This window comes from Phascolarctos cinereus, unplaced genomic scaffold, assembly GCF_003287225.1.
Source record: "Phascolarctos cinereus isolate Bilbo 61053 unplaced genomic scaffold, phaCin_HiC Scaffold_2;HRSCAF=192, whole genome shotgun sequence".
Taxonomy (NCBI): Eukaryota; Metazoa; Chordata; class Mammalia; order Diprotodontia; family Phascolarctidae; genus Phascolarctos; species Phascolarctos cinereus.
In genome coordinates, this window is record NW_027555625.1 from 284,715,523 (window position 1) to 284,735,024 (window position 19,502).

General features: G+C 35.4%; 1 protein-coding gene across 5 annotated transcripts in view; it reads right to left on the reverse strand.

Annotated features, from left to right (window-relative positions):
• The window catches only part of PHKB (phosphorylase kinase regulatory subunit beta), a 242,117-nt gene that overhangs the window by 195,135 nt on the left and 27,480 nt on the right, over positions 1–19,502 (reverse strand). For all 5 annotated transcript variants that reach the window (XM_020985103.2, XM_020985102.2, XM_078150090.1 and 2 more), the window contains 2 exons: positions 3,562–3,651; positions 1,520–1,658 (listed from right to left, as the gene is read on the reverse strand). In XM_020985103.2, the coding sequence (XP_020840762.1) occupies positions 1,520–1,658; positions 3,562–3,651 (229 nt within the window). The remainder of the gene's footprint in view (positions 1–1,519; positions 1,659–3,561; positions 3,652–19,502) is intronic.

A 19,502-nucleotide genomic window follows, 5' to 3' on the forward strand; every position in this document is an offset into this window, starting at 1 on the left:
ATTATAATTACATAGCATTCAGTTTCTATTTTACTGGTACCATTTTTACTTACACTGGTGGAGTTACTGTGTATACCATTTTTTATTAAAGTTCATTTACATCTTCTTCAGAATTCTTCATATCCATCATTTCTTACATATCACATATAATATAATTTGCTTAGTTATTACCCAATCAACGAGCAACTAAGTTCTTTCAAGTATTTTGCTGCCACAAAAAGTGTTGTTATAAATATCTTGGGCTATCTGAGGCCTTCTTCTTGTGACTGACCTACTTGGGGTTTATGTTTATCAGTATAAGAGAGAATTTTGAACTAAAAAAGAAATAGAAGAGATCATAAAAGACAGCTGATGCCGTTGACATGAAATTAAAAGTTTATGCATGAAGGACATCAACTAAGAGAGAATTAGACAACTGAAGAGCAGGAAAATATTTGCTTTAAAAAGCAGGAGCATATTTGTTTTTAAATATTACTGATAAAAGACTTTTTGTTAGATGGGATCAATAACTCATTAGGTGAAGGAAGGGGAAGGATTTAATGAGAAATGCAGGCAATGTAAAAAGAAAAAAAATCTTGATAAAAATATTTTTTTAAAGTCTGATATCTAAATTAGCTCAGGTATATATAATAAGAATTATTCTCCAAGAGCTAAATGATCAAAAGATAAGCACTGTTTTCAAAAGAAGAACTGCAAACCTATTAATAACTACATGAAAACATGATCCCAGTGACTAAAAGATAATCCAATTAAAATAGCTGTGAAATTTTACTTTATACTCTTCAAAGTGGCAAGGAAAGCAAAGGTGACAGTTCAAGTTAGAAAGGCCGTGAAAGAGAGACACATTGGTGTATTGCTTAAAGCATGGTGAAGTGATACAACTATTAACTCTATCAGTTTGGAATTATGTAAGAAAAATAACTAAACTTTCTGTATACCTTTGACCCAGAGATCACACCGTGAGCATATTCCCTCCTCCAAAGATGTTAATGACAGAAACAAAGGTATGATGGATACTAAAATATTCAAAGTATCAATTACTGAGGTTGCAAAGAGAACACACTTTAATGCCTTGGGAGAGGAGGCCTAATGCAGCAGAAAGAGCACATGATCTGGAGTCAAGGAACTTGGATTCCAATTGTCAATCCTACTTTCCAGTAGCTAAATGACTTGAGAGTATGTCTCTTCCTTTTTCTCAAGCTAAATTTCCTCACATATAAAATAAGAGAGCTTGACATGACCAACAAGATACAAGATTAGACACTATCTCTACTCTTCATGACCTCTCAAACCTTTCCAAAATAGAAATTATGTACCAGAGATAAGCAATTTCAGCTCCCTCATTAGTCTAGGACACAAAGAATCCAAACAAGATAAACACTAATGCTTAACCACACTCACTCACCAGTAATAGCTAATAATAACTAGTAATAACTAATGCAAATAGCTTCCTAACAAGACAGATTAGCAGGTAACATTTAGCTTGACCAAGAGTTACAAGTCAAAAACACCCACTTACCTATATGCAAGTGCTAATGCCCAGGCACTAGCAGCACAGTAAAGGCTGTCTTGAACTTTGGCCTTCTGGTCATCAGCAAAAGTTTTTGTGGGAAAGAGGCCAGTAGTTGGACTTTGATACAGCAGCACTGTTGATTTGACTGAAATTGGAAACATGACCCATAATGAATAAAGAATCTATTTTCTTTAGACAAAATGCTTTTAGAATCATATTGTTTTGCTAAGTTTTTTTAATTTTCATTCTTAATTACATATAGAGTAAAATTGAAATTTTTTTTCCCATCACAAAATGTGTTGATGAAAAGGTAGATAAAAAAAATCATCTCAGTCACTTCAATTTAAATAGGATTTCTTTCTCTTCCTTTTGAAACTCTTTTCCTTGTAAGGGTAGAAAGAAATGAGTTAAACATATTTTAGCAGTATCAAAAACTAGATAGATGAATTCAGAAGTTAATGGTCTCCTTCACTGATGTTCTTTTGTCAATAACCTTGCTGACAATTCCAAAAGAGTTGAGCAGTTGAAAATGACCCATTAGAAGTTAATTCAATAGACCTCTCCAACTAAGGAAACAAATCAGTTTCAGTGAGAAAAGCGTGAACTAGATGAATGGCAAAGAGCTGCCTAAGTTTGCTACTGCCACTGTGAATGGCAATGAGTAAATTGGACTGTCACTTTCTCTACAGGGATGGTAAAAGCAATGAACCTACAAAATGATAAAATGTCAATAGATCAAACAAGAATCCAGAACTCCAAGTGCTTTGTCAAGTGAAGAAGTGTTTTGTCCCTGTCCTTCACACTAGGAGATGAATTTTGTATAATACATCATATAGGTTCTGTTTCAGCATTTTAGAGCCACTCTCACATGACCTAACAGCAACATATAAACAGCCTATTTCTTTAAAGTTTTATTTAAATAAACAGCAGGCTGAAGTTAATTTCTAATTCTGTTTCTGTTTAGAAACCCTAAAAATTGGAATGCAAACATACATAATGGTATTTCATAAAAGCTATTTCATTTCCATTTTTCAGTCTCTAAATGGATGAAGGCTATATTCCTCCAAAATACTTTAAATCAAACTAACCTAGTTTTTGTTATCAAAACTGATGGAATACTTTTCCAATGCTTAGGATATTCTCTCTTTCCACAGAATTTAAGCCATGAAAAAGTGAGCTCCTTTTTCTCCAAATGAATTTATTTAAGTGCTGAGAGGTAAATACTGTAAGTTACTCATTTGAAGAAATTTTTATCAATTTTTTCAATAAAGCGGAACTTTGTCCCAAAAGATCTTTATAATTGTACCCTGCATACTTCATACTTCAATTCGATACAATTGAAATACATCTGTTAAATGCGTCGTATGTGCAAAACATTGTGATAGATGCTCAGAATAAAAGATAAAAACCAAACAGTTCCTATCATAAATTAATGGGCAATTTATTAGGAGAAAAACATGTACACAAATGATTAAACAGATGATAATCTGAAGAGGAAAAGAACACAAAAAACTGAGGGATCAGAGAAAGACTTATTGAAAAAGTGGCACTAGTGCTGATGTACATATACACAGACATACACACACACACATATGCATAATTGAGGTCAAAACCAACTCACTTCCTGCTCCCACAATGATCCCCTATTTATAGCAATAGTTGTTCTTCAAATCTATCAACAAAGTGGTATAAGGGCTATAAACTATATTGGTAGAGGCGGTTCCCACCCTGATAAAATCATAGAACCTTGAATTACTAGAATATTAAATTAAATATTTTCAAATAGGTTGTCATATTTGCTTTTTCAGAAGAACAAAAGGAAATAGTTATGGAAAGATGTTAACGATTTTCCAACCTAAGTAACAGATGTGACGGAGATGAGTTTTTCATCCACTTATGAATGGATGTGCACCTTTTTAGTGCATAAAAGACCCAACAAATCAGATGCTAGAAACAATGCTTTCATAGAAAAAGATAGAATAGGTATGTAAAAGAGTAACTACTAAAATAGGGACATTCAAAACACTTATTCTTCATTCTTTGCTTACCAATTCTGTAATAATGATCCAATTTATCCCATAGAGTTTCATTGTCAGGTCTTGGAAGGTTAATGCTTTTAAGCGGTTCATAAACTGAGCCTAAAAAAAAAAATTCCATCAAATTACATATTTTTACTAAAAAAATATATATACAAAAAGAAACACCTGTACACAACTTAGCACTTTCTAGCTATTTCATTGTCATGCAAATAATTTTATTATAGTGCAATTTGCCCTTTGGAAGAAAGGTGAGATTAGTAATATTATGCTTAAACCACTGTGAGAATTCAATATTTAACTGCTTGCTCATTTAAATCAGGCTATAAAAACCCCCAAAATCTGTAACACTCATGTGCTAGTCATAAAGGTATCAGTTAAATACTTTGAGAAAAGCATCTGTAGATGCAAGTAAAGAGAATTTAAATAATGTGTATTTAATACTATTACTTATAAGAAATAAAAGCCTCCAAAACCTCAAAAGAAATGTAAGCTATGAACAATCATAGAAGGGAAAATGCACCAAATTACTAATAATAAAAGAACTGCAAATTAAATTAACTCTAAAGTCCCACCTCACACCCATCAGACTGACAAAAATGACAAAAAAAAAAAAGGAAAATGACAATTAGTGGCAGTGCTATTCCAATAGCAGGAAATCTAATGAAATGTTAGTACAGCTGTCAATTTGTTGAGCCACTCTGTAAAGCAATTTGTCACTAAACTGCACATACTCTTAGGCCTAGAAATACCACTGCTGGACTGCCCCAAAATCAAAGATAAAGGGAAAGGATCCATATGTACAAAGCTATTTATAATAGCATTTTTTGCTATAGCCCAGCAACTAAAGAATGGATAAACTAATTATAATGTATAATTAAATGTATAATGTATAATTAAAATGAAATATTGAGTTATATGAAATTTTAAAAGGGACAGATTCAGAGAAACCTGGAAGACACAACTGAGGCAAAATGAAGTAGGCAGAACTAGGAGAACAAATTACACTGCAATATTGCAAAGGAAAATAAATTTGAAAAACTTAAGAATCTGGAACAATACAATGACCACTCAAGGAGTTTGATTATGAGCAGAGAGGTGAAATACAGAAGAAAATACCTTTTTCAGACATAGCCAACGTGTATATTTGTTTTACTTAACTCTACTTGACATGAGGGAGTGACTTAAGGGAGGGGTGGGGGTAGAAAGAGGAGACATGTAGGGGGAAAAGGAGGTAGTGATACTCATGGCAAAATAGAGAATAAAAAATTCAGTGAAACATTTTTAAGTGAGCAGAAGGAAATTCAGAAATGGACATAGGCCAATGGCAACACTATTCTGCTAAATTTATTATGTAGTTTAAAAAAAACAAGCTATATACAAGTTATTTTTTCATATACAATCCTCTTATTCTGTTCTAAGTATATAGAAATATTTATAATTGTTGCTATTTGTCAAGTTGATAATAATAATTTTTTTTAAAAATATAGTTGATGAGAATAATAAAATGTGGTAAACAGTATAAAAGGAAAGAAAATTAAAGTCTCTCTCCACTAACTAATCTCTCCAAAAAACTAGAAAGGAAAAAAATGATGATCAACTGTTCCAAGTCTATATACCTCAATGATAGTCAGCCAATCATTTCATCTTTTTCTATTCAAACCCTCCTTACTTTTGCTAGATATTAAGAGGTTATCAGGGGCAGCTAGGTGGCACAGTGGATAGAGCACCAGCCCTGGAGTCAGGAGGACCTGAGTTCAAATCTGGCCTCAGACCAAACACTTGACACTTATTAACTGTGTGACCCTGGGCAAGTCACTTAACCCCAACTGCCTTAAAAAAAAAAGATTTTTTAAAAAAGAGGTTATCAGATCCTGTTATTTGAGCTATAATATGGACCATTTGTATTTCTCTATCCTGAAAACTACCAAAAGGTGCTATGATAGCACTAGTGTACCCAGAGTACAGAATACAGAGTAATTATGATAATTTGCTACAAAGCCTCTGCTGAATATTACATGCTTGACCGCTTTACTCTCTTAGCTGCAGAATGAGAGGAAGACAACTCAATACTAAGTTAGAGGGGCTAAATATTATGTCTATTCTTGGTAAAAGCACTTAAACATCACAAAGATCATGGGGTCAAATTAATAAATTTTATATTCAAGTAACAAATGTTGCATAGTCAAAAATAGAGTATAAATAAAACATGATGGAAGGTGGGTGGCATGGATCTTTTTAGATTCACTAAGGCTCTGCTTTAAAAGAAAATCAAAGCATTTTACTCCTAAAATTACTATGACAGGTATGATACCTCAAAGCCAAGATTTCAGAAGTGTCACAGAAAGACTCACACATTCAAAGATGCAACCTCTTTACCTTCTGTTCTGTGAACAACCTTTGGAAAAGAATAATGTCCTGCTCTGGGGTAATGGAATGTCTGTATATAGCCAGGGTTTATAATGGAGGAAAGCTGGAATGACATGCTGATGAAGAATGGGTAGTCTATCTTCATAACTAGGATATGTATGGCCCAGCCTGTCGTTTCAGTACAACATGACACCTGGGAGCTAACTGTAACAGAAGAAAAAAGGTCCCAACACTGGTCTCACTATGTCAAATGAGCCTTTAGCAGACAAACATAAATGAAATAGCCAGGTACAGCTGAGGCATAAAAGCACTGGTAGGAGCTAATATTTGGGGCCAGCATTCCTTTTTGGGTCACCCTTAAGGAATCAAAGAAGAGATTTTCAGTTCAACTGGCAAGATAAAATGCAGAAATGTTCACTTATCCCATATAAGCCTTTGTAAATAGCTGAAAAGGACCCCCAAAAGATGAATAATAAACTGAAAAGACATGGAAGTAAATTCCTCCATCCAGTACAAAATTATATATAAAGACAGCCAGAAGCCAACAGAGGTAGGTGAGAGAGAACAGGGAAGAAGCCAGCACAAGATGCCATGAACAAACTCAAAGCTAAACAGGCGATGAAGATAACGGTAATAAGCCAATGCAGGATTGGATACCTAAAGTCAGATCAACAAACCAGCTTGTCAAAAGAGAAAAAGGCACAAAGACAGCTCCCACACATCACTGCTTAGGGTGACAAAAACTGGCTATGCATTGCTCACACTATTAGGATCCCCAGTAGAAAACAGGGATAACTCAACACCTGGAGAGTGATACCTGAGCTCTGCAGACAGCCCAAGGCCAACATAATCTTGAGTATCCCACTGAGGCCTACTGGGACTACAGCAGAGGAATAAGCCAACTTGCAGTACAATAAGGAGATAGTCTAGCTGAAGCCAAGAACCTCAGTAGACCACCAAGAGATCAGAAGCCAAGGATTAAGGCAGAGGTTGGGGACTAACGTTAGCCATCCCAGTCATAGGAGCAGAGACAGAAGCATGTAGACTATAGAGGAGACAGGACCAACCAAGGTCTGTCCATCCTGTCCAAGGAGACTGGACTAAGCACAAAATCACAAATCAAGATCTGAGGCTGAATATACAAGATGAAGAAAATATCACACAAACCGAAGCATACCATTTTCACTTTTTTGTTGTTGTTGGGTTTTTTTGCATTTTCTTCCATTTGTTCTGATTCTTCTTTCACCACATGATTAATGTGGAAATATGTTTAACTTCATTATACATGTATAACCTATACCAGATTGCTTGCTGTCTTGGGGAGGAGGGAGGAAAGACAGAGAAGGAGAAAAATTTGGAACTCAAAATTTTACAAAAATCAATATTGAAAACTACCTTTACATGTAAGTGGAAAAAAATAAAATACCATTAAGTATTTTTTTTAAAAAGCCTCAATCCTTCCATCCCCTCTAATTATCATCCTATATCTCTTCTGCTGTTTGTAGGTAAACATCTCAAAAAGGCCACTACAAAAGGTGCCTCCACTTTCTCTCCTCTCACTCTCTACCTAATCTCTTACAATCTGGATTCCAACCTTATGATCCCATCAAAACTGCTTTCTCCAGTTACCAATGATCACTTGGTTGCCAAATCCATTGGCGCATTCTCAATCCTCATTTTCCTTGACCTCTCTGCAACCTTTGACACTGTTGATCACCCTCTCCTCCCTGATATTCTCTTCTAGGTTTTCAAGACACAACTCTCTTTTAGCTTTCCTCCTTCCTACCTGACCATTCCTTCTCAGTCTCCTTTAATGGATCCTAATCCAAAATATATTCTCTAATTATAAGTGTCCCTCAATGTTCTGTCTGGGGCTCCCCTTGCATCCCTTTCCTTACCCACTCCCCAATTCCCTTGATGAGCTCATCATTTCCTATGGATTTAATTACCATCTCTATGCTGATGCTTGCCAAATTTACCTATCCTGTCCCAACCTTTCTGCTGACGTTCAATCTTGTATCTCCAACTGCCTTTCAGACACCTCAAATTGGATGTTAAATAGACATCATAAGCCAAACATGTTCAAAACAAAATCCATCATTTTTCCCATTAAACCCTACCCCCTCCCCTCACCTATTACTTCAGAGTGCATCACCATCCTCCCGGTCACTCAGGCTAGGAGTTACCCTTGACTCCACACTATCTTGCAACCCCTACATCTAATCTATTGCCAAAATTTGTTAATTTCACCTTTGTAACATCTCTTGAATACATCTCTTCCCTCCTCTGACACTGTCATCATTCTAGTGGAGGCCCTCATCACCTTACACCTGGATTACTGCAAGCCTGTTGGCCTGCCTCAAGTCTCTCCTCGTTCCAATGAGTCTTCCATTCAGCCACAAAAGTGATTTTCCTAAAGCACATGTCTGACACCTACTCAATAAACTACAGTGGCTCCCTAATATCTCCAGGATCAAATACAAAATGTTCTGTTGGGTTTTCAAAGATCCTTCCTAACCCAGTCCCCTCCTACCTTTCCAGTCTTCTTACACCTTACTTCCTACCATGTACCCTCCAATCCAGTGACAGTGGCCTCCGGTTGTTCCATAAACAAGACACTCCATGTACTGGCGCTGGTTATTTTCTCTGGCTATCTTCCACATCTGGAATGTTCTCCTTCCTCAACTCTGCCTACTGACTTTCCTGGTTTCCTTTAAGTCCTAACTAAAATCCTATATTTTACAAGAAGCTTTTCCTAATGCTTCTTCATTCTAGTAACTTCTCTCTTCTAATTATTTTCTATTTATCCTGTGTATAGCTAGCTTTGTATATATTTGTTTACTTGTTTTCTCCTTCATTAAATTGTAAGCTCCTTGAGGACAGGGACTGTCTTTTGCCTCCTTCGGTATTTCCAGCATTTAGCACAGAATACTCAAGAAATGTATAAACAAGGAAAAGGGAAGATAGAGAGCATATAGGTGGAGGGACTATGTTGGAAGAGTCACAAACAAAATAAATTTCAACTTTAAAGAGCTGATCATAAAGGATGAATGAAAAAAGAGAAAGTATAAGACCCAAACATAAGGATCTAGGCTTCTTGAAGGAGAAAAAGAATAGGAACAGACTACTTCAGTTACAGATTTCTAGTGCTGATAAAATTCTGTCTTTCTCTTCCAACCCTTTCTAATTTATAAAGATGGAGGTGAGAAGAGAAAAGGAAGAAGCACAAGAAATTATGGCAAGGGCAAGTATACAATTAATTATCATAACAGTGAACCCAAATGGGATGAACAGAGCAGATTCCAACAATAAATTATCAAAAATAACTGAAAGATAAAAATTTAAAGTATTAAAATGAGGTGCTAGAGCAGTATTAATTATGTTTCATGGAAATTTTAAAAAGCAATTATGACCTCAGCAAAATAAAAGCAGACAGTTAAAAAAAAGAAAGACCTAAATAATTGGAAAGTTACTATCTGCTCATGACTGGACCACACACATTAATGACTCCATGAGACATCAAGAAACAATAAAACAAAGTCAAAAGAATGAGAAAATAGAAGAAAATGTGAAATATTTCACCAGAAAAATAACAAAATTAGAAACTACATCTAGGAGAGATAAGCTATGATCAAAAAAAATAGGAAAGCCATGATAAAGAAAGAGAGAGAGAGAGAGAGAGAGAGAGAGAGAGAGAGAGAGAGAAAGAGAGAGAGACAGACAGACAGACAGACAGACAAATTTTAAGAAATTATAAAGGAAAACCACCCTGATGTCCTTGAAACAGAGAGTAAAAAGGAAATTGAAAGAATCCACCAAAGAATCCATCACATCCTGAAAAAGATCCTAAAATGAAAACTCTCAGGAATAACTAAATTGCAGAGCTCATAGGTCAAGGAGAAAATATTGCCAGCAACCACAAAGAAACAATTCAAACATCATAGAGCCACAGTGGGAATCACACAAGATTTCTATGTTAAAGGAGCAAAGGGCTTGGAATATAATGTTCCAGAAGGCAAAAGCTAGGATTACAATCAAGAATAATCTACACAGCAAAACTGAATGTAATCCTTTGGGGGAAGGGGAAGGGAAGGGGAATGAACATTCCATGAAAAGAGACCTTTCAAGCATTCCTAATGAAAAGACCAGAGATGAATAGGAAATTTGACACGCAAACACAAGACTCAAGAGAAGTATAAAAAAGTAAACATGAAAGAGAAATCATAAGGGACTTAATATGATTAAACAGAGATAAACAGAAGAAAATAAGATAGAGGGAAATGCATAGTAAGTAATCATAATTGTGAATGTGAATGGGATGAACTCACCCATAAAACAGAAGCAAAAAGAATGAATTAGAAACCAGAATCTAACAATATGTTGTTTACAAGAAACATACTTGAAACAGACACACATAGAGTAAAAATAAGAGCCTAGAGTCGAATCTATTATGCTTCAGCCGAGGCAAAAAAGGCAGGGGTAGCAATCATAATCTCAAACAAAGCAAAAGCAAAAAACAGACCTAATTAAAAGAGAAAAGCAGGGAAACTACATTTTGCTAAAAAGTACCATAGACAATGAAGTAATATTGATACTAAACATATATGCACTAAATGGCAAAACATCCAAATTCTTAAAGGAAAAGTTAGATGAGTTACACGAGGAAATAGTAAAACAGTAATAGTAGGGGACATCAACTGTTCCATCTCAGAACTACATAAATTTAACCAAAAAATAAGTGAGAAAGAAGTTAAAGAGATGAACAGAATTTTATAAAAGTCAGATATGAGACTTCTGGAGAAAATTAAATGAGAATAGAAAGGAGTATACCTTTTTCTAGTTACAGATGGCACCTTCCAAAAAAATTGACCATATATTAGGGCATAAAAACCTGACAAACAAATGCAGAGAAGAAGGAATATTAAGTGCATACATTTCAGATCATAATGCAATAAAATTATATTCAAAAAGGGCCATGGAAACATTAATTAAAAATTAATTGGAAATTAAATAATCTAATCTTAAAGAATGAAGGGGTCAAAGGACAAATCATAGTAATAGTCCACAATTTCTTTAAAAAGAATGATGACAATGAGACAAAATTCCAAAATTTGTGGGATGCAGCCAAAGCAATACTTAGAGGAAATTTTATATCTCTAAACATTTATATTAATAAAATAAAGAGCAGATCAATTAATTGAACATACAATTTAGAAAACAAAAAAAAGAAAAAAATTAAAAAGCCCCAGTTCCAAAATGGAAACTCTGAAAATCAAAGAAAAGATTAATAAAATTGAAAGTAAAAAATTTTAACTAATAAATAAAGATAGGAACTGGTTTTATGAAAAAAATTATTCAAATAGATAAACCACTGGTTAATTTCATTTGAAAAAAAAAAAGGAAACCACATTACCAGAACCAAAAATGAAAAATATAAATGTACAACCAATGAAGATGAAATTAGGGATAAAGGATACAAAGCAGTTTTCAAAACAAAGGCTATCAATTATCAACCATAAGAAAAAAAATATCAAATTACTAACAATAAGGGAAATGCAAGATCAAACAACTCATTGCCCTCTCCTTAGCTTCTTAGAATCCCTAGTCAACTAAAGTACGATCTGCATGAGGCATTTCCTGCATACACCAAACACTTCCCCCCTAACCCCAATTTGTTAGTGCCTCACCTTCAAATTTATATATCTCTTTTGAATGTGTTCTGCATATAAACAAATATTTAAGTGTTGTCTCCCTGGGACTTAAGTTCCTTGATGGAAAGAACCGTTTTGTTTTAGTCTTTGTATTCCCAGCATCTAGATGAGTGCCTGACACATGGTTGATGCTTAATAAATGCTTGATCCCTTATCCATATCTTTAAAAACATATATATTCCTTATTGCAAGCTAAATTCTTTGCTTTTTAAGGCGTCCTAAATAGAAATTGAAGTACAAATGCCACCTCAAACAGAAAGAAGCACATATTGTTTATATAATGAAACATGTTTTCAAAAAGATGAGAAATTTTGTTTTTGTTTTATTCACGAAGTATTTTATTTCATGAAGCTGGTCTGATTTCCTATAATTAATGGTAATTCACTACTGTATTTCTATAGTTAAAGATGATTCATTACTATAAATTATATAATATTTTTATTAGGAATTTGACATCCGAAAAGAAATAATAATAATGCCCAAGAAAATTAGAGGCAGGAAAGTTCAGGTATTACAACATGAATGCACAATTCAAAATAAAAGGAAAACAAAAAAAAAGATCCAACAAAGGTTGAGACTATGGGTTCATAAACACAAAAGCAGCAGAAAATTCTTCCCTATTACTGTTTTCCAATACTGTTCCTTAAAATTGTAATCCTGGAATACTTCAAATAATCACAAAATAAAATGGAAATTCCAAAATAAAGGATTAACTTTTATCTCATATGTACAATTTTTTTTTTGCTTCAGATTTCATTTCATCTTCCATCTCTATTCATTTCAAAAACAAAATAATTTCAACAAGATAGACTGACATGGAAGAATTCAGTAGAATTAGGGCTAGAGGGTATTATATACCTAGGAAAAGTTCTAACTGGAAATTTACAATGTATAATAGGGTAATAAAGGATGAGTTGGATGACAAAAGAACTGAAGGCAAGGAATAATTTAAGATACAATAGTCAGAAATAACAGACTTAATATTAAGTTTAGGACAATATCAGGAATAAATTTTCTCAGAGGCAATATAAGAGCTGGCCAAGGAGTCAAGAGACTTGGGTTCTAGTCTACATTCTACCCTGCACTAGCTATAAAACCTTGGGATAAATTTCTGTCAGGTTTCATTCATTTTCTTTATCTGAAATAAGAGAAGTTGGGAACTAGATGATTATGGCATCCTTTCCATTTTTGACACTCAATGATTCTGAATCTCTTAAGTGATCAAAGAGGTTCCTGAGTTAGGCAGAGAAAAAATTTATTTAAAATATTAAAAATAGGATCTATATACTAAATATCTGAAAGATATTCCAAAGGAATTCAATGTGATGTCACAAACTAAATCAGAGAAAAGCCTAATCAGCAAACCAATAACTGAACAATTTAAATTACAGGTAAATTGTGCCTAATGTCATTAATCAGTTCTGTAGAAACAGAGTATTTAATGAAACAATATCATAGAAGGCAATTAATTCAATAGCAACAATGTTAAAATAGGTATTCACTTGAATGATATTATAGCACAGTTTTATGACATTATGAGGACTGATATATTAATTATGTTCTAGAGAAACTACATTTCCATAAAATTACCATCTACTATTTCCTTCATTAGGGCACCTAAGTGATGCAGTGGATAAAGTATGGGGCCCGAAGTCAGGAAGCCTCATCTTACTGAATTCAAATCCTGTCTCAGACACATACTAACTGTGTGACCCTGGGCAAGTCATTTAACCCTGTGTGCCTCAGTTTCTGCATCTGTAAAATGAGCTGGAGAAGGAAATGGCAAATCTCTCCAATATCTTTGTCAAGAAAACCCCAAATAGGGTCACAGAGAATTAGGCACAACTGAAAGGGCTGAACAACAAAAATTTTCTTCAACAGCAACAGTAAAACCATCACATTTAGATTTGGGATGAAAGGAGATCATTAAACAATGGACAGTCTTATTTCAAAAAATACAATAACTACACTATATGCCATACATATGAAATACCTACTTTCTCATTCCTACAAAATCTTTTATGAGAATAATCTATATGTATGTATGTATTATTAATCCAAGTAAAGTATAAAACAGATATATTTGCTTGTCAAAAAGTTTTTTTACTACCATCATAGAGACTGTCAAGCATAGAAGCCAATGAGGAAAAAAGATTCCCTGAAGATAGAATGGTTCTCCAGATGCTCCTTTTTGCAACTAACATTAGGCTGATTCCACCAAGTATGGAACATGATAGACTCTCCTAAATGATATTCATAACCTTTTACATAGATCAATTTAACAAGCTATGGAGGAAAAACCAAGTGGATGAAAAAAGTTTTCATATAAGGGGTAGCTAGATGGTGCAGTAGACAGAGTGCTGGGCCTGAAGTCAGGAAGACTCACCTTCCTGAGTTCAAATCCAGCCTCAGACATCTACTATGTGTGTAACCCTGGGCAAATTATTAAACCCTGTGTGCCACAGTTCCTCATCTGTAAAATGATCTGGAGAAAGAATTGGCAAACCACTCCATTATCTTTGCCAAGAAAATCCTAAATGGGGTCACAAAGAGTTGGACACAACTGAAAAATGACTGAACAACAATTGAATGGGCAGCCTGTTGAGCTTGCCTATTAGTGCATCTATCCTGAACAGCCAGTGCAGATGGACAATGAGCTGAGCCCAGAATTAAATAAGAATATAGGCTAGATAGCATTTAGGAATTTGTGCAGCACCTTCAATGAGTCCAAGCTTTTCCCTGAAAAATCTATATTTTTTTCAAACTACTTATCTAGTGATGCTATGTCTATGAATCACAATATCTAAAGAATCAAAATTGTGGGTCACACAAAAGACAATGGAAATATGTATGATGGAGCATAAGAGGGTTGCTGCATATTATCAATAATTAATAACATGAAAGAAGCAACATAAGGGAAATCTCAGAATGATTTCTAACTGGGAAAGAAGGTGGGCTGGTCATAAGACAAGAGTGATAAATAACAGATAAACACCCTAAGGGCTACACTGCTGTCCATTTAATTTTAAGACACCTAAAAGAAGATCCTCAGTATACAGGGTTGATCTACTTTTGGAAGAGTTGGGGAAGGAAATGAATAAGTCACACAGGATAAAAAATGGAGGTGGGTTACAATCTCCACTGGTGGAAGAAGTACCAACATCAATGGGATCACATCTACCAAAATACAGAAACATATACAAATTAGGACTCAGTATTGTAGCACCCAATAATGTGTGATAACTCACTAACACCCTGATAAAACTGAGGTTGACATAAACGGCAACAGAAAAATGAACAGCAGGTATCATTCGGGTTACAGGCACATTAATAATATTTGTTTGCATGCAAAAAGTTATCAAGAAAACTTTTTTTGGAAAAGTAATTGGTCTGATTATATAAGAGAAAAGGACATGAAAATTCAAATCCTGTATTGGTAGCAAAGAAATGTTGAAAAACCTAGAGGAAAGTCTGTAGAAAACTGTGAAGGATTTAGGGGAGGACACCAAGAAGAATTACGTAGGCTGAAAAGGTTGCATACAGTAAAGGGTCTGCTGTGTGTGTGTGTGTGTGTGTGTGTGTGTGTGTGTGTGTGTGTGTGTCTGTGTCTGTGTACACATACACATATCAGTGGAGGGAGAGAGTACCTGATTAGTGAGACCTTGTATCTAAGACATCCAGTCAACAAGAATTTGTTAAACTCTATACCAGGAACTGTATTAAGTGCTGGGGATACTGAAAAAGGTAAAAAACACAGTCCCTATCTTCAAGGATATCACAGTCTAATGGAGGAGACAACATACAAACAAATTAAGTACATATAAGATATATACAGTGTAAATGGAAGGAAATCTCAGAGAAAATACACTAGAAGTGGAGCCCAAAGGGGCAGGAAAGGGGTTGGGATCAGGAAATGCCTCTGGAAAAATAAAAAAGGTAGCATTTGAGTTGAGTGTTGAAGGAGGCCAGGGAAGTTGTGGTGTGGAGGTAAAGAGAGAATTAGAGCATTCCAGGCATGAGGCACAGCCACTACAAAGGCACAAAGTCAAGAAATAGTGTTGTGTACAGGGAATAGCAAGAAGGCTAGTGAAACCAGTTCACAGTTTATAGAGGGGAGTAATGATAAGAAACCTGGAAGGAAGAGGCCAGGTTGTAAAGGGCCTTAAAAGCCAATCAGAGGATTTTCATTTGATTCAGGAGTTATGGGAGCAACTAGATCTTAGTGAGTAGGGGAGTAACATAGCCAAACCTGTGTTTTAGGAAGCTCACTTTGGCCATCTGAATGGATGATGAACAGGAGTGGAAACAGACTTAAGGCAGGGCCAATAATCAGAAAGCTATCACAATAGTCTAGGTATGTTGTTGCTTGTCCTTTGTTTTCAAAGAGGACCAGTGACATCAAGGATGATGTCTTGACTTGCATGTGAATTGGATTTAAGTGAGACAGAACTGCACAAAGTCATCAGTCTCACTCTCTCTCTTCCAGAGTCATCCAAGTCCAGTGACAAGACAAAAGTCAAGACAAGTGGTGATCGCTCAGGATGCAGTGGATGATCTTGATATGTTCAGTGTCTGACCAAGCTCTAACCCCTCCATAGCACCCACTTCATGGCTATTGGAACAAATTGTTCTCATCCGCCCATTCCACTAGGAGAAGTCTTCATATGCTTGGGGCAGACAACTCCCTATCTAACCAATGGGTTTGCGTCCTATCCATTTACCCTCAACCTGGTTTAGCCTGTCTGCCAACATGGTTTTACCAGGGTGTGGCTGCTTTGCATGCTATAGCTTTTGAAGCCACAGGTGAGAGTTAGGTGATAGGTAGACCCCAAAGGTGGATGAGCAGCCCTGTAAAGGGACTGGGGCAAGCCCTTACACCAGAGGTGCCAGTCTTCCCTGAACACCATAGAAATGACAAGATGACAACAGATTGGACTGAAATATCTCCTAATAGCTTTTCCTAACACTAGAAAAGATTTCAAATTGATTTCTACCATGGAATCTAAGACATATCTTAAAACATAGTAAAAATTTCTCATTAGACTATAATAATGGCTCTAAAATCTCCATGCCTGAAGGCAGGTAGTCATACTGACTAGAATAACTCAATTTATCCAATATTCAATAATGGATTTATTTCCCTTAAGGGTCAAATCAAAGCAAAAATGAAACCAAATAATATTTTTCTGCCTGAGATCTACATTTAGATTGGAATGGCACAAACACAATTTATCAATAAAGGATCGTAGCTCAAGGAAAGAATCAATATGCATCTCACATCAGTTTTTTATTAATATTTTCTTAACCACTAATTAACAGAATTAAGTTAATCAATTCTCATTGTTATACTTCAAAAGCCTTTACTGCCTGCCCCAATGCTAAATGGCTCTTTATAGATAATTCTTTTAGTGGATACATTTAATAATTATGATTTTAAAAGTCAGGAACAAGATCATTTAAAGACATTCTGACAAGTACCCTTTTAAGGAAATAGAAAGACAGAAGTTAATAAATGAAGGCATGTCTCAAACAAGCAATGAACACAAAAACAAATTCTCTGTCAGGTATCTAGAAGACTTTCTGAGAAGCTTACCTAATATCTAAGCCTGTTCAATGAAAGGCAACAAATAACCAACTGTATTATGTTATTCGTACATGCCAACGTATTTATTACGCAGTCTTTCTCAATTAGCTTAAAGTTTTAAAATCATTATTTTCCTTTTAAAAATAGATTTCTATTCTTATCTTTGCTTTTATAACACCACATGTCCCATTTTATCCCTCCCTTTCAACTCCTCCTAAAGAATCAACCTTTATAATAAAGAATTTTAAAGAGGGAGTAAAAAAAAAGTTCTACAAAAATAAATTTTGACATTATATGGAGTGTTCTGCATCCATATCACTAACTTTCCCCCCCAGTCCACTGACAGGGCGGGGTTATTTGTCTCTTCACGCACCTTTAGAAAGAAGTCTATTGGAGGCAGGTAGGTGGCGCAGTGGATAAAGCACTGGCCCTGAAGTCAGGAGGACCTGAGTTCAAATGTGGCCTCAGACCAAACACTTAACACTCACTAGCTGTGTGACCCTGGGCAAGTCACTTAACCTCAATTGTCTAAAAAAATTTAAAAAAAGAAGAAAAAAAAAGAAAGAAGTCTCTTAATGGTGCCGCTATTGTTGTTTCATTGTTGTCCTTAGTTGCTGTATTTGTTGACCTTTCTTGTATTTCTCGTCTGGGATATTAGAAACACAAATAATGATTCCTAGTCTGATTTTCACTCTAGGAATGTTTCAAATTCTTTTTTTTTAATTGGAATGTTCATCTTTTTTCATTTATGGTTAGGCTCAGATTTGCAGGGGAGGTCACCTTGGAATGCATCTTAAGCTCCACTGCTCTTCAGAACACATTATTTCATTCCCTCTTTAGGTTTCTGGTGGGCACAGAATAATCTTGTATTATTCAAATTCTTTTCCTTTATAGCTAAAGGTCTTTTTCCTGGCCACTTGAGAAATTGCTGTTTGTCGGTGGAATTGTTAAATTTGGCCAGTTGTATGCTTTTTTCCCTGTATTTTGGGTTCAGAAGATCTGGGCAGTTTTCTTGTATCATAGCATTTATTGCAGTATGATGTTCAGAGTTTTTAATCGCCATTTTCTTTTATGAGCCCTATAATTTTCAAGTTGTCTTTACATAACCTATCTTCAAGACCAATATGTTTTGCCTATATGGAGAGAATGTTTTCTTTTAACATTGCTCTTGTCTTTCATCTTCAAGATTGTCCTTTGTTTCTGTGTATTTGCATTCCAAGTAAGTTATTCTCTCTTTTGTTTCTGTGTTGAGACTTGTCACCACGGATTCAAGTTTTTCTACTCTGCCAATTATCTCTACTGCACAAGTCATAAATTCTATTTTTAAGCTCTTCACAAACATCTTCCTATGATCATTATGTTCTCTTTAGAATCCATAGAGCCCTCCGCCTTACGGAACACCGATTCATTTTCCTTTGTCTTGCAATATTTCTTCACAAATAACTGAACTCTTCCTGGGCAAGTCACTTAACCCTCTTTGCCTCCATTTCACATCTGTAAAATGAGCTGGAGAAGGAAATGGCATACCACTCCAATATCTTTGCCAAGAGAATCCCAAATGGGGTCATAAAGAGTTGGACATAACTGAAATGACTCAACATCTTATTCATCAGTTTATCTGATTGCTCAAGGTCTTTGATTCTATTTTCTCCCTTGTGAGATCTTTGACGATTTCAGTCTTTTTTCCCTCTTAATTCTCCTCCATTGTTCACTTTCTGATTCCTTCCCCTATCTTCCTAGGTCTCTACCCCAAGTGACTTCTGGGGAGCCAGAACTGGATTCAGGTGAATGCCAGGCCACAGAACTCCACACATTTGTCCTGTCCCAGTTTCCTCTCTTCCTACATTCTCTGGTCAAGTCCTGCTGTGGCACAGAGTATTGCTACTCCTCATTAGTATCACAGCCTTAACAAATTTCTGCTGGTTGGATCACCATCACACTGGGAGGATAGTGGGGTGGGGTGGGGGGGTGTTAAAGGATGGGTGGTCTTGTGTAGTTCTGCTACAAAGAGCACAGTGAGTGGGTGGGGGGAAGAGGACAGAGTAAGCAATGTAGGGATTAGGGATTAGTCTTCTCTGCTTTTGTTCATTGAATGTTTACTTTGTTTGGGGTTTTGGTATCCTAGACCATCAATTCAGTTGAAATTGCTTTTTATCTAGGATATGATTCCTATTTTGGAGAGGTTCGAGAGGACGTGAGGATCAGAGAAAATTTCTAGACCTCTATCTTGTTCACATGAGCACTCTATCATTAACTTTCAAGTTCTAATGTATTCTTCTCACAGACCT